At 30.0% G+C, this 16,198-nt stretch overlaps 1 protein-coding gene and 1 long non-coding RNA gene across 3 annotated transcripts; one reads left to right on the plus strand and one right to left on the minus strand.

The window, feature by feature from the left end:
* Nucleotides 1-5,766: 5,766 nt before the first annotated feature.
* Nucleotides 5,767-9,366, minus strand: LOC114423514. 2 transcript variants are annotated; one of them, XR_003668848.1, is made up of 5 exons: nucleotides 8,428-9,366; nucleotides 8,202-8,336; nucleotides 7,661-7,762; nucleotides 6,388-6,680; nucleotides 5,767-6,130 (listed from the first exon to the last, which is right to left on the minus strand). It is a non-coding gene; the product is annotated as an uncharacterized LOC114423514 (long non-coding RNA). The 2 variants fall into 2 exon arrangements; XR_003668847.1 differs by having other exon boundaries at nucleotides 8,202-8,339; nucleotides 8,428-9,364.
* A 4,007-nt stretch (nucleotides 9,367-13,373) lies between these two features.
* Nucleotides 13,374-14,549, plus strand: LOC114423925. Its single transcript, XM_028390836.1, has one exon. It carries the CDS (start codon nucleotides 13,439-13,441, stop codon nucleotides 14,222-14,224), a length of 786 nt encoding a protein of 261 aa, XP_028246637.1. The 5' UTR covers nucleotides 13,374-13,438; the 3' UTR covers nucleotides 14,225-14,549.
* The last annotated feature ends 1,649 nt before the right edge of the window (nucleotides 14,550-16,198 follow it).

Below are 16,198 nucleotides of genomic sequence, written 5' to 3' on the forward strand. Positions count from 1 at the left end.
CCTCTATGTTTGCAGGCCTACACACAGTGACACTCCTTATACTCAAATTTGCCTTGACTAATGGTTGTGTGATGTGTGAACACTGAACATGACATGCCACTTTTTACCCTGTGTTAAAAATGACAAAAACAAACCAGGGGTGTGTTCAACGTGGTGGTGACTAGGTCAACAGAGGAAGATGGTCATGGGTTCAATGGTTCATATGCTTTTCAATGATTAGGTACTAGGTAGCTTGAAATCTCATGGATCTATAATCTTGACTAATTTCTATATATGTGTAACATTTGATTAATTTTTAATTTATGAAAAATTAATATTTAACTATATGTCAAGTGGAGATTAATATATAGGAATTACATAGCCTCACATCATGAAATAATTTCTCATTTTGGAGTGATAGGAGGTTGGTGCGGTGGTGGAAGAAGATATTTTCTGGTTGTTGTTCTATAAATTCATTAATGGAGATAACAAGCACATATGAAATCAGGAGGATATGCCAGTCATTTAATATATTGTGGAAAATATATTGACTTATAGTGGGGAATATTTGCTATAGTGGGATGACAATGTAACAGGGTAACTATCGGATAATAAATACACGAGCCTATAATTCTCAAAACAACAGTACTTACAAGGTGCAATTTTTTTTTTCTTCCTCTTTTAATCAGCAAAAAATTTCATTAAGGGAGACAACATAGATACAAGATATACCTACTCTGATACAAACAAAACCAGAATCACAACACCACTAATCACAGTACATGTTATGATTTTCTCCACCCCATCCCAACTATCCAAACGAATGAACACTGCATTCAAATTAAAGTAGATTTTCTTTTAATTTTTATTAGTTATTTTTTTGTAATTAAAAAAATGAGAATATGAATTGTAAATGTATTTTATTAATCATTTAAACATTTTAAAGTTAAGAGAGAAATAAAATAAATACCATTTGCTATTAATTACAATTGAATTCATACCACTTTAGTATTGGTAGATTATATGCACGTTCTTTTTGCTTATTATTTTAATATCGTTTTAGAAAATTAACCCAACGAATAGCAACACTAAGACTAAAACACTTTTTGATGTATGCATTAGTCTAAAGTCTGTACATTATACTACTAATGTTTTTTAAGGTTCCAGTGCTTTATTGTTATCTAATTATCTAATAATGATGATGAAAACATTAAAACAGATACATTTATATACAGTGATATTTTTCCCTCGAAATAAGGTATTCACATAGTCAAAAGTCAAAAAATCAATGCTCAAGACATAAAAATTATCAAACTAATTTTTATTTTTTCCAACAACTTTTTTTTATACATACACTCATCAGATGTGAAAACAAAACCTTTGTTAACATATTTAAATAATTTACTTATCTATCAATTATGTTCAAATTTATTCATATATACAATGAAAGTAATTGACAAATACTGAATTCAAATTATCAAATTAATTTTGTACCAAAAAAAAGTATCAAATTAATTTCACATTTATAATAATTAACTTAATGCATATATAATGGTATATCTTTATCACTCAAGAAAACAAACTTGAACATAAATTAATTCTAGTAAAGTTTTTGTAGGAGTGTATAAAGGTTGAATTTGGCTTACATATTTTGATTTGGGTCAGGTCGATCAAGTTGGTGCATTTTTCTTGTAAAACTCAAACCTAACCAACATGGTTAATGATGGGTCAAGTTAGATCTATAGGGTCTAATAAATTAAATATTGTTTAAAATTTCCTAGAAATATTTTTAATATATATATATATATATATAATAATTAAAAAATGTCATGTCAACAGCTTGCATCATTGGATTCATAGGTTTAAAAATAAACAATCTCCACTCAAATTGGAGGTCATCATATTTGAACAAGTCTAGTTTGATTTGGATAATATCAAAATTCAATTTCTTTTTTAATATTAACATAGTGGAAGCCCAAAAAATTACATTAAGACTATCCTATGAAAGATAATCCCTAAAGAATCCAAAAAAACAACTGGCTAATAAAAGTCGGAAGTTGCTATACATCAAGAAAGGCAAAAACACCCGTTTGGGGTCCTTTTTCAAATTATTTATCAAAAGGGGGTTGTTTTTAAACTATTTATCAAGGGGGTCTGTTTTTATTTGCATTGCCCCAGAGGCAGGAGCGCAATTCAACAGGGAGCTGACATGTGGCATTGAAGTGTTGTGCTAAAAGCTTTGCGCAATGGGTTGCTACAACTGCAGTGACGCAACCACCTTTGGACAGACTATGTCGACATGTGTTGCTACAGCTGCAGTGGCACAACCACTTTGATTTTATTTTTTCTAGATCTTCACACTCAATTTCATCAAAGGAAATTAAGACATCTCATAATTTAGAATTCAACCTAAAAATAAGCAAGATGTGGTAAAAAAATTACTTAAAACTTAAATACTATCAGATAATTATATTGTAACTTCAATGCATTAATTACTTGTTGAAATTCTCTTGATTTTAAGTGAAATGAATAATATGTACACTAATATCATCTAACTACGTACACTAATAATTCTGTGACTGGATCATAATTTTTTTTGTCACTATTTTCTTAATTATTCAATCAATATTTGTTTTTAAAAAAATCAAATCATTGAATGCTACTTTCCTACTATTCGTGTAGAGGTTGTTCGTGCTAAATAGCAGCATTCATATTGTTAATGTGGAATGAATATCCATTAGTTTAATCAATTAGTAATTTTCAATCTAAATTTCATTTTACAAAAGATACATGTGCGAAGCATAGAAGAAAAATAGAGATTTCAATTTTCAAAGTGCAAGAAAAGTTACATGGTTGCACCACTGCAATTGTAACAACCCATTACGCAAAGTCTTTTGACACAACAGCTCAATATAACATGTCAACTCCATGTTAACTTGTGCTCCTGCCTTTGACGCAATGCAAATAAAAATAAACTCCCTCAATAAATAGTTTGAAAACAATCCTCTTTTAATAAATAATTTAAAAAAGGACCCCAAACCATCCTTTTGCCCATCAAGAAATCTTCCTACATCTCATGCGAAGCATTAACTAATCCGGACAAGCACATTAGTCTCCCTATAGATATGAATAAAATCAGGTCAAGTCATACATCAACTCAATTTATTTAGGTCAGGTGGGGTCGAATTGAATTGATAGATTACTTAAACTCATGAACAATCCTGTAATTTTGTGTAGTCCATGACCATCAAAGTCAACAATCAAATCAAGGTTAAAACTAATGCCAACCAATATTTTAAAAAGAGATATCCACGCTGATTTTCATGTAATGAAATCCATCAAACGATCCATGAATTTAAAACGAGTGATCTTAAGAGGCTACGCTTTATCAATCAACCATCCAATAAATTCCATTCGCTTTATTTGCCACATCGATGGATTTCATAATAAGGCTTCGTCATACATTCGTATAATATATGTATGTTTACATTTGCCAAGAATTTTTTGCTCTTTATGAAATATACTATATATCCATCCTTAAAAGTTAATTCGAACTTCTTCTTTTTTTAATTAAAGTGCACACACCATAAAGCGAATAGTCAAATAGGATAGCCAGCATTCAATTATAGTTAGAAAAGGGACAAATATTTTATCGGCTAAAAAGACCTAAACTGCATGCGTGTTAATTTTGTATGACATTTTTTAATGCATGTGTCATCTTCTGAATTGGACCCTCCCCACATGCACTATAGTATCATATCATTGAAATTTACATTAATCACGATGCAAGTTGTGGTGTTGTTGTTATCAGACGATTACTACGGAAGTTAATTGGGTGCGTGTCTCCCTCGTCATTTATGGTAGGAGGGACATCAAATTGATCTTGTAAATTTTTTGGAGATCAATTTAGATTTTTGAAATGTAAATTTAATTATGTCAATGTATAAACAATGTTATCTTTTAAATATTAAAAGACCAAATTAATGTGAAAAGATGGAAGACTCGAATGATTTGTTGTTCTGGCTACAAAGAAACCAATGTCATACCTTAATCACTACTAAAAAAAAATGTCATACATTAACGTCTAATTAGTGGATCGTTGGACATTAATTTCTAGTTTGCTACCGTTGTTATAAATACTATTCAATCCACACTTTGTTTTATAGGTTTGAAAACTGAAAGTCATAGTAATAATAGACAAGTTATAATTAGCTATTGGAGGTACTAATTCAAAATGCAAATGTAGCAAAAAATTAAGACTTTTATTTTTGTATCGGCAAAAGACAAATTATATTAAAACGCACCAGAGGTGCTAAAGTATTTGCAGCTGGAAAAAAAGATAGCAGCTCAAAGAGATTGGAAAAAACGAGGCCAAGGTCTAGGGAGTGACAGTATCCCTATTCCTACAGCCATGCAAAGTATATATTATCTGTAAATAGTGTATGTACTATCTGTACAAAAAGATTATTGTGGTCTAATTACAATTTATTGTGAATGGGTTTAATAATAATTATTTTAAAATTATATCTATTATATTTTTTTATTAGTCGATAATGTAAAAAATAATGATGTGTGCAAATGTTATGCTTCCAACTTCAAATTTAAATATTTGTATCATTAAATATATTTTTTTAAAAAGAAATGACAATTTAAAGTGTGTCTTTTCATTTATTTACACAAAGAAGTGATAATTATTTCTCACAATAAATCAAAATATAAAATTATAGGACTACACATATGTGAGTGACTCAATAAAGATATAATAGTAAATGATCTGATAAGTCCAGCAATAATCATTAAAATAGATTCTGATATTATGTTTCAAGATTTGAACAGATATGTTCATCTTTTCAAAATGGTGTTGTTGCTTTGCACCCTTTGCCTTTGAGACTTTGGGTTTGTTGGCCCTGTTTGTTTGCAGTGTTAGAAAATTAAAAATAAGCTAAATAAATGGTAAAATAAGGTGGAATTAATTTACACTTTTATATTTTACTTTAATTTAAAACTTTCATCTTAATTTACTTTGATTTCATTTTCATCTACCAAACACTCTATTAAAGTTAAAAGAGTTCACAAAATTTTAGCTATGAAGTGTTTTTTATTTTCTGATTTCTTGCATCTTGCTTTGGAGTTTTAGACTTTTAGGTTTAAAATTATGTATTTTTGTGATCATGAGAAGGCGATGGCATGTAGGGTCAATATATAAGGGCCGTCGATGGTACGGTGTTTTTAAGATTTTTAAATTTTATAATTGAATTGCTGTGTTAACTTCAAGAAAGACGTGTGAGAAACCATTTCAATTGTTCATCAGGGAAACAGACAAACGCACAAGAGAAATGGATAAGTCTGGGATATGTTTTATTTTTTGAGAACTTTCTTTTGTCGGATTCATTTCAATCAATTAAAATCAGTGTACTTTGGAAGATAGGATTCATTGAATGGAAAAAAAATTGATTTGATTATTTTAGTTTTTTATTATTTCATTGGTTTGATACTAAAATCAAATTCAATTTCAATCAATTTTATTCTGATTAGATTAGATTTGATTTTGAAAAAGCATCTAAAAATATTAGAATAAATAACAAAATCTACAAATTCATCCAATGAATTGCAATGAAGCTAAGTTCTATTCTCTTCTCCTACTCTCGAGGAAGTACAATTATTATTTTTTATCTAGTTCAGTGATATCTCTCTCCAGAAGCAACCACGCTGCCTTTGTTTTTGCATTCTCATGACTCATTTGGAAACATTGTCAACAAAAGAAGCCATCAACCAGAAAAATTATCAATCTACAGAATGCTATATATTGGCAGAATTTCATCATGGTATTATTAGTGAAGAAATAAACTGCCTCAACAAACAAAAATCTCTGTCACATCCAAGGTCTAATGGAGCATTTGAAGCTTGCAACATCTAGCATAGACTCATTATACATGCACAAATCAACACATCAAATAGATGTGACACTCAAGGAAAAATTTATCATTACAAGTTACAACATTTATCAACCACTCAGACCAGTCTCACACTACTTTTATCATAAGAACAAAAATAAAAATGCAACCACAAATATAATTCCCACATCCATTAATCCTAACAATCCTCACACTATATCTACCTCCAAGTGTCGAACCATCCTAGAAGAGGGGAACTGAAAAAATAAGGGGGGTTTAACATATAAGGTTTGTTCCTTTGAGCGAAAAGAAATTGAATTTGAAATGAAAATTTTAAATTAAAATAGAATTTAAAAAATAGATCCCACGTCATTTTACTAAATAAAAATAAAAAATATTTTCACCTGTGAACTTAATAAATAGGCCTGACAAGTCTATATAAAGTTGGCAAAAATCCAACTTTAGAAGGGTGGTAACTTGTAAAGCTTAAAAAGCACAAAACATTAAATGTTACCTCTCATATCCTTAGAACACGTAATGAATTGAGCTGGAATCTCACATCACTGGTCTTATATTTGCCGGACGTACTACTACGGGTAACAACTTCACATAGATAGAAAATGAAGGAGGCAATGCAATTTTTGCGAGTACTTAATGTCACAGCAATAAAGGCAAACATGAATTCATAGTTGAACAGATATTAATGCCATGGCTTGATAGGGACACAACTCTCTGGTTGAAGGCAACCTTCCAAAACACGGACACTTTAAGAACTTTTCCTGGATTTCTATTTAGCTTTGGAAGGTCCTGCCAAGTAAGGTGAACAAAAAAAGAATATCCTGTTATAAAAACATCTGAAAGTGAAGCAACACTACAATCTGGTAGTATATAGAAAATAACAAGATTAAATAAGAATCTATTCGAGTAAGTTTCTCTATTAGTACTTCTACGAAAATAAATTAAGAAGAAAAAAAATATTCTCCACAAGTTAAAATGAACTCTCCATTATCTAATTTATAGATATCTTTTCAACTTTTAGAGAAATTATGTGTGAAAAATTCTATAAATTAACTAATGAATAGCTCAATATAACTTATGGAAAAACTCATTTTCTTTTACTGTTCTTATTTTTTTCTCTTAGAAGTAGTTTTAGAAAAATGCATCCAAACAGACCCTAAGCAACACTATTTTGCAAGCATAGCTATCAATCCCAAATAGCAAGCAGTGCAGAAGGGCAAACCCTAAAACAACTATGGTGAGACTGCAGGGAGCAAGATGGCCGATATACTGAAGTTTTCGGGTACAAATTAAATAATTTGTACTGCACATATATTAATGCTCAAACTCAAAACTAAAGACATGTTCATAATTAACAGAGAACAGATTACTGAACAATGCATTTTGAAGGGACAAAAGGGATTTTGAGGAACAATGCAGTTATGCATTTCAATTAACAGAGAACGTGACATGATTTAAAAACTGTACAGCAAAGGGCCTTGGCATGGTTGACTATTCTGACTGTAAGTTAATCATCATATATTTGAGATTTAAGTAAAATTACGACTCATTAATGCATTAGAATCCTTTGTCCTTTATTATTTACAGTGTACTATTTGCTTTATCATTTCCCCCAGAAAATTAAGTTCATGTCATGTTCATGCACAAAAAATTCAAGGTCTTAACTCAATGACATGACTTCTTAATACTAATTTTAATGAAGCCCCACACAACAATAGAATATAAGACTGATAATTTGAGAGGTAACAGGAACATCAACTCAACCCTACTCTGAAATGCTTCCCATCCTGGTACTTGGTAGCAGGTCTTGATAGCCTGCTATATCTTATTCAATGCTTGGTATCCAGCCTATCTAAAACGGGGTTTACAAGCTGCAGAAATTAACAAAAGCAAGAACATATGAATATTCATAATAAGAATAATATGTATCCATTCAGTAAATGGAGAAGCAAGATCATGATACCATATCTTGTCTTGTTCATCAGTATACACAACAATTTCATAAACCTGAGCTAGATTTTCCAGGAAAGCATCAATACCAAGTCTCTTAAATGTTTGTCAGCCTGTATGTCTCGCTTTACATATTATATATTAAAATATAAAATACCCCAGCATTATCCACATAAATCTCTAACAAACAATCACAAGCAAACCAGTTAAAAACTTGAGTGACATAAAGTGTACAGAGAAAGTTGTTACTGAAAAAATATGAGTATATGACATTAAGAAATATAATTTTTTATTAAGATCTTTCACTTTTTCTCTATAAAAAAGTACATGGCATGACACAACTCATAGTTGGAGCCTTACCGTCCAGATATAGTGAATCAATCTCTCATTGAGATCTAAATCAAGTGTAGAAACATGTTGCTCCTGAGGAAGCAAATCTGGAAGGAGCTTGTCTGAGATTGGTTCAGTATAACTCGAAAATGAAGCAAGAGCAAACTACTAAAATAAAGGTAGAAAATAGATTAATAAGCAAAACAGATGTGAAACCAAAAGCCATAAAACACAAAGTTTGCACACAGCCACACACCTGAATTTGTTCTTCAATTAACCTTCTCACGTCACATTATCACACATATCTCACACTTGCAATTTTCACAAAATCAACTTGTAAGGTGAGAATTACTCCTCATCTATATAATTTATTTCGACACTATCTTTATTCGATGTGAGACTTTAATATGTCTCATTTTTCTCATGACTATCTGTTATGTGGGACTTTCAACACACCCCTCTATCTAGGTATCTATCTAGGTATGATCACACTTTGATTGACTAATTATATTACAAAGTATTTGTTGTAGGTAAGACTTAACAATTGACGTTTTCTAGGTGGAACCCCTACATTGTGGTGTCTTTATAGAACTACAGTGGATGAATAAAATAAAAAAGAACATCACACTTATCCACAAAGAGGGCCATTTCCCACCATAACCACAAATAATAAATATAGAAGCCATCCAAATGACCAACTCATCCATCCCTTCATATAACAATAATACTCCAAGGAAATAGAAAAGGATCTCAGAAAGACAAGAGGACTGATGAATTATTTAAAGGAGCAGAAAAATCAATACAAGACTAGTAGTGTACATAATATAGCTCAGGGAATCAACCTGTCGTTGATGTAGAGTATAGCAAACCTTGAAATTTCATAACATATAAAGATGTCAACATACCAATGTAGGGTCCTACAAAAATAGAGGCTGAAGAAGAAATTGTAACATATCATATCAACAAGGGGTAGAATCCAATAGAAAACTAAGAAAAAGTACAGGAGCTGAAGATGAGAGATCCTAATCTAACAACAGGACGGTATTAGAACTTTACTAAAATCATCCAGACATCCACCATAAGGTTAGTTCTTAAATTCTATATAGCAATGGGTAAGCTTAAAATGCAATCTAACAAACTAAAGCCATAAACAATGGTTAGACACTCTCAAGTCTGAATTACATTTTTTCTCCAAAATCCTTAGGAGCAAGACAAACTATATGCTGCCCAATTGGAGATAAAAGGTGGGTTGGATGACTAAGAAAGAAATGAAAGAGGAAAAAGATTCCGTGTTTGATCCTCCTACTAACAAAATCATCATTCTAACAAACTAAGATTTGCCGACATAATTTTAGCCGATTACCACATTTTAACACCAACAGCATTTTCAAGTAGCAAAATAATAGAACCTTATAAGATTCCATAATGAGATCCCAGTTAAAAAGGACAACTTGAGAAGAAAAAAAGACAGAAAAATTCTCAAAACGAGACCCCAAATGAAAGATTGCCAAAAGTAACAGCATAAATTTTGACATTCTATTCATGTCATATGCTCAAATTCAGAGAGACAGAAGAAAAATCAACGTTTTGTGACTTTCATGAACAAAACTTATAAACATTAAACACCCATATCATTGGGATTAAAATTTTAAAGAGTTGGCGTAACGGTCCAAGGTTCTGTTTCGTTCACATCGGTGAGAATAATGTGAGAAACCATGTCCGATTCTCGCCAAGTGCAAAAAAAATTTGGATCAACAATAGTCACGAATCAAAAACGAAATTAATCTCTCACACAAGGAGTTAAATGACACACATAACCTCTAACCCCAAAAAAAAAAGTTAACAAAAGCAAAAGATAGAAACAAAGAATTAGGATAGATTGAATGTCACGGAAAATTCAAAGTACTAGTACTCATATCAAGCGCAGTAGCTCCATCACCTGCACTGTACTTTGTCATTTATTTCATCCAAACTATAGTCTGCAAAATAAGCTCCAAATAATTTACCGAATAGAACCAGTGCACATTAAAATAAATCTCCATTTTTAATCAATTAAAACACAACTTGATTTGATAGCAATGTTAATCATAAAAAAATCTTCAGTCATTTCCAAGTCAATCTGATTCAGTAGCAACACCAAGCATATCAGCAAATATTAAAAAAAATCATTTTAAGACAATTTGAATCTTTTTTAGAACCAATCCAAAGCATATAAAATCGTTGCTCCGAATTTTTTAAAAAAAAATTAAAGCATACATGGAATTGTGGAGTGAAAGAGTGCATTAGAGTACGTCAGCAATTCTCTATATATACATTCCAAAAATATTTCTGTTTTTAACCATTTGCAAATCAACTTTCCATAGCAACACTAAAGACACAGATAGACTTCTTTATAAGTACTTATCCTAATGAATTAAGCTTCTTGGGCAAACTAAAATCAACTTATTCACTTAACTTTTACAGAAATTGAAATACATAAGTTGATTTTAACATGCGGAAATTTGACTTAAATATGTTTTTTATATTTGAGAAATATGTCGATTACTACCTAAAATTTATTTTTTTTCATTTAAGTACTTGAAAAAAAAATTGTTTTAAGGTACTACATGTTGTTAGTCTCATTCTATTAAATCAAAACGTAACAATGATGTGTCAATAATTAAGCTTAATAACATATACTTCATCTGTCACGTCATCATTTAATCAAATAAGACTGATACGTTGAAACATAAAACATTTTCAGGTATTTAGATGGAAAAATGAATTTTAGATAGTAATTTAAAAATATTTATTTTTCATATATGAAAAAACATATTTAAGTAAGAAAATTTAATTAATTTTTTTTTCTTATAAATTCTTACTTGAAGCAGAAGTTTATTATCCAAACAGGGCATAAGAACACTTTAAAAATTAAACATTTCCAACTCAATATTATAATGCTTGTTATTCAATTATTAAACTTAGAATTTGCTTTTGTTTTTTTTAAATTATATGGTTTAAAATTTTTTTTGAGGATGTAAATTTGATAATATAATAATATTTTCATATTTGTTATCATTTTTCTTCATGTTCTTAAAAGTAGTAATATATTGTTTTCTTTCTTTTTTATTTTTTATTTTAAAATATCTCTATTAGTATTAAAATGTAGTTAAATATATTTTTAACGTAATTCACAAATAATTTTTTAAAAATATCATTCTTTTATAATACAATATTACTCACACCAAGATCATTTCTAGTGATATTTTATTATTATTTTAAAATTCTTTTGTTTCAGTTACTTCGTCTTTTTTGTAATAAGGAGGTATTTGATATTTTTATTTCTTCTTTTTTCATCAAGTGTTCATTTTGAATAAAGTGATACATCTAATTTTGAATTTATACCAAAGTGGAGAATCGAATCTCATTAAGAAATCTAAGTGCCAAATCATTTATTTCTGATCATTTAAGCAACTCTTCTATGGTACAATTTTAAAAGGTTAATCAAATAAGTGTCAAATTACTAAACAAATGTCTTATAACATGGTTGTGCACTTGAAAATAAAAAATAAAAAATCACACATGAAATTATGACATGAATTTCTTAATAATTTGATGAAAATTCAAACATGCATTAAAACTCTGTCACATTCTCTTACATAAGTGGGTGGTTGATTTCAACTTCGGTCAATTAAAGAAATAGTAGTGACATTTATTATTTCGGATTACATCTTAGGATAGGTCCAATCCAATGGACTTGATCATAAAATGGGCTTCGCTGCCTAGTAAACCACACGTCAAATCCAAACCAGTTAAAAGTTTAACCGATGTCGTAAAATTTACATCGGTTAAACTTTTAACCAGTGCCATATGTTATTTTTGCGTTACTATAGTTTCATTTTATAGGGAACAATGTATCCCTAAACTTCGAGTATTAATTTAGGGGTTTTATCCTTAAGTAATTTTCTAAAATTTAGCCAAATTGATTTGATAGTGTTCAATTTCACTGGTTTCTATTTATTTTGCTTACTGTTCCAAAACAATCTTGAGTTTGTTTAAAATGGAATAGATAGGAACGCAACAAGATGATAGCTGGGCATTGATAACATGATAAATAAAGCCTGCGTGTACTCTTCTTTTCTTGCTGCAGTTACAACGTTTTGGTTAGGTATGGTGGAAAAAGAACATGATGAGGAACACCCGTTGCCACGATGTAAAGTGTGCATTACTTGGAATGTTGCTGCTGTGACAAACTGACAATAGGGTTAACAAATAACTAGCTTAGTTGCTGCTCAATTCCAAGGTAATCATGATAAGACTAACAGAAAAGAGTACCATATATCATTTTGTTATTATTATAGTAGCTTACATCTAAAGGCTCTCCGGTTCTAACATAACCAACCAAATTAGCAATGTCGCTTGGATTAATTCCTAAGCAAAATCCATTCATAGCTTTTTCACCTGCAGCATCAGAACTTTTAATCCTTAAAATAATTTGTCTGGTGGATATATATATATATATATATATATATATATATATATATATATATATATATATATATATATATATAGTTTGACTGTTGTGCCCCTGCACGCATGAATCCGACAATTGCATATTGAGCTATTGATTTGAATAAATTGTGTATACACTAATAATATACAAAAAAATATAACATTATTTAATTATAAGTTATTCTATATTATTAAATTTGATAACAATTATTTTAAAAATTATATCAATAATAATTTTTTATCAGTGCATAATGTGAAATATTTTACTCTAAAACTCATTAATCTTTAACTCTATTTAGGACTAGTGTGGAGTAGCATTGGATTGAAGGTGGCTTCCTTTTTCTCTTTCCTCCTCCAAGTCACTTCGATTTTGTCCTCTAACCCTCCACATGAAAGCCACTTTGGCATGTCAAGCTCAAAACTAGTGAACATGAATAACCCTTTGCCGATTTATGTGACAAATAGTAACTTCAAAATTGGCCATGTCCCATTGAAGTACCCATCATCATTTATTACAAAAGCCCTGAATAGAAGGTAAGTTTTGGGAGTTGGGATAACATCCAACTTATGCCACCTGCCATCATAATAATTTGCCAACCATGGGTATTTTTGGAAATTTAAAAAAAAACACTACAGTGATGTACCTATTCCCTAGTCCCAAGCATTATATAAGAGAGGCCCTCATGGCCTTAACACACAAACATTCCCATCTCATAACAACCTCCATTCAGAAACTCTCATTAGTTAGTTCCACTTCTTCCATTCTACATCGAAGTATGGATCATATTAAATCCCACAAAATAGAAGCTTTGATTCAAAGCACAAAATCCCACAACTACCTAATTAAGCTTATCCAATTGTTGGTCCCATTATCTTTATTTTCTTTCTTCGTTTCTCCATCTTCCTTGCTTGCTTTCCTCTACCACTTCAACCTCTACTTCTCTACATTTTCTTTGCAGCTATTTACTCACACCATAGACAAGAATTGCATGTTTCTCCTATGCAATGGACTCCTTGTATTTGTTGGCATAACAAGATCTTTATCTGGGTCTAGTGGTGTTGCTGAAAGTGAATCTTCTTCTAAGTATGTTGAAGATGGATCACAATCTCCATACTCAGATGTTGAGGCTAATGAGGCAATAATATTGGAGGAGAAGGAAGTCATAGAGAAAATTCATGAGCCTCATGGACAGAATACAGAAGCAGAACATGCAATAGAAATCAAGTACTCTAGTGAAGAAGGAGAAGAAGAAAGCATTGGAAACATAATTTTGGAAGGTGAAGAACAAGAAAAAGAAAAAGAGAATAAAGAATCAGTTTTGAAAGATGATAAGGAACCAGAAGGAGAAACTGCATCATTTGGGGCTGGAGAAGAAGACAAGGAGTCAGAAATTGATGAGTTTCTGATTGGAGAAAGTGTTGAAGAGGAAGAAGTTGTAGAAGAACCAAACTGGGTGTTAAGTACTGAGGAGTTGAACAGAAAATTTGATGACTTCATTAGAAAGATGAAGGAAGATTTGAGGATTGAAGCTCAAAGACAATTACTCATGGTTTGTTTTTGATTAGATACAATCATGATATTTTTCATATACCTTTTAATTTTTATTTTTATCTTATGATTTCGAGGCCTAGTCGTTAGCCCCCTCCCCTCTACTTTTCTAGTATTATAGTTGTATTCCATAAAATTTGTGGACTTACACCCTCCAAGATGAGGAGGGCACTTTAGAGTAACATTATAGAATTGTAATTATTAATGAGAAAACAGTGTAAGATTCTGTAGAATACAAACAGTCAAGTTTTTTTTTTTTTTTCCCATGCCACTACACGTTCAAGCGTTCAGTTAAAGGAAGATTCAGCTAATTTTTTAAGAAATATTTTTTTCAAACATGTTAGAATTTTGTACTCCTTATTTGTATCTATTCCTTTAGAGGATGAAAGTCTCAATAATAGAAATCATTTCTCTGTCTTTCTAACTTGTTCATAATCAAGGTTGTAAAGCAGGGTCTTGCTTTGAAATTTTGGAACTTTAGTTAAAACAATTAGAAAACTTTTTTATAGTCATTTTAATTTAAAATTAATTACATTTAATCACTTAATATTTTTTAATCATATTGGTCCTTTTTATAAGAATCAAATTAGAGACTTATTTTTTTTTTCATCATGACATTAACATAGAATATCAACCAATTTTAGTGATGACTAATCTTCTTTGGAAAATCTTGTTGCTACCTTTAATAAAATCTCTTATTCCAATCACGTTTTTATTTTTTATTCACAAAACTCAAATTTGAGATTTTACTTAAAGAAATTAAGTTTATTATCACTTGAACTAATGAGTTATTGGTAACTAAGTTTGATTTTATAAGAACTAATATAGAATATTTTCGTATTAATTAGTTTTTTTATAATAAAAAATACCTTTGATTATTGAGTTATTTTTTGAGTTCTATAACTAGTAGATACAAATAGATTAATGTCTTATGTTCTTTAAGAGTGTAGCAATGAAGAATTTTAAAGATATTTTATCCTCTGGTTTCAACCCAAAATTTGGTTTGAATTCTTGGTTAAAAAAAACTAAGTTGGGTTTCATTAATAAAGGGATAGGGGAAAAAAGCAACGAAGTTTCAATAATTTTAATCCCATCTAATTTGTTCATTAAAAAGAGGTTAATGTTGGATGTGGGAAAAGCTTTGCCGGTGAATGGGTTATTTATTTTTGCTGAGTCCTAATTATATAATTATTTTCCATTATATTTGGGTAGCGATAAATATGTAAAAGAAAATATATATTGATAAAGATTTTTTTTCCAAAATAAACAATTAAAACAATAAATATAATAATGATAAGAGAGATTAAAAGAATTAAATTCGATAAAATCATTTTAAAAAAGAATAAGAGTATTTTTTTGTAGCGTTGAGGATAATCTTGAAAAAAAAACATATAAATTTAGAAAAACTTAATATTATTAACTGAATTAATTAATTTTCTTAATTTTTTTGAATTCGTTAATTGAGTTCTATAAAAGAACCAAAGAGAATAAATAACTTGTTGGGTCTCAAAATGACTACGTACATTGCTAATTCATTTAATTATATATAAATGGGAGAACAGGTTACTAATATAATATATTTTCAACAATTAAAAAAGACTTAGTATTGGAGTATAATATAAATGGGAGAATTAAGTATCAAGAAGTATTATTTTTTATTCAAAAAAACAGATTCTATTAATTTAATTAGTATGCATCAACTGTATAAACTGTGTTTATAAGAAAAACTATGTTTATAAGAATTTATCCACGACCAATGATCACTATGTCAATAACGTAAATTCCTTTCAAAGAAATGTCAATAACGTAAATCAAACATGGGGATCATTTTGAAGCAGAAATCGTTTATATTGACTTTTCTTGGTGCATATTATAGCAACCATTTATTGCATAAGTTAGCAACACTCACTCGGCTGCCATGCATCACAGCAGAAATGATGGGAGTATTTGGCAAATTTATTTCTATGGTAATACCTATAATTGGTAG

Source organism: Glycine soja, chromosome 8 (genome assembly GCF_004193775.1).
Source record: "Glycine soja cultivar W05 chromosome 8, ASM419377v2, whole genome shotgun sequence".
NCBI classification, from domain to species: domain Eukaryota; kingdom Viridiplantae; phylum Streptophyta; class Magnoliopsida; order Fabales; family Fabaceae; genus Glycine; species Glycine soja.

Excerpts from the sequence above, each read along its gene's own strand:
- LOC114423925 (XM_028390836.1), top strand. The coding sequence starts at position 13,439 with ATGGATCATATTAAATCCCACAAAATAGAAGCTTTGATTCAAAGCACA.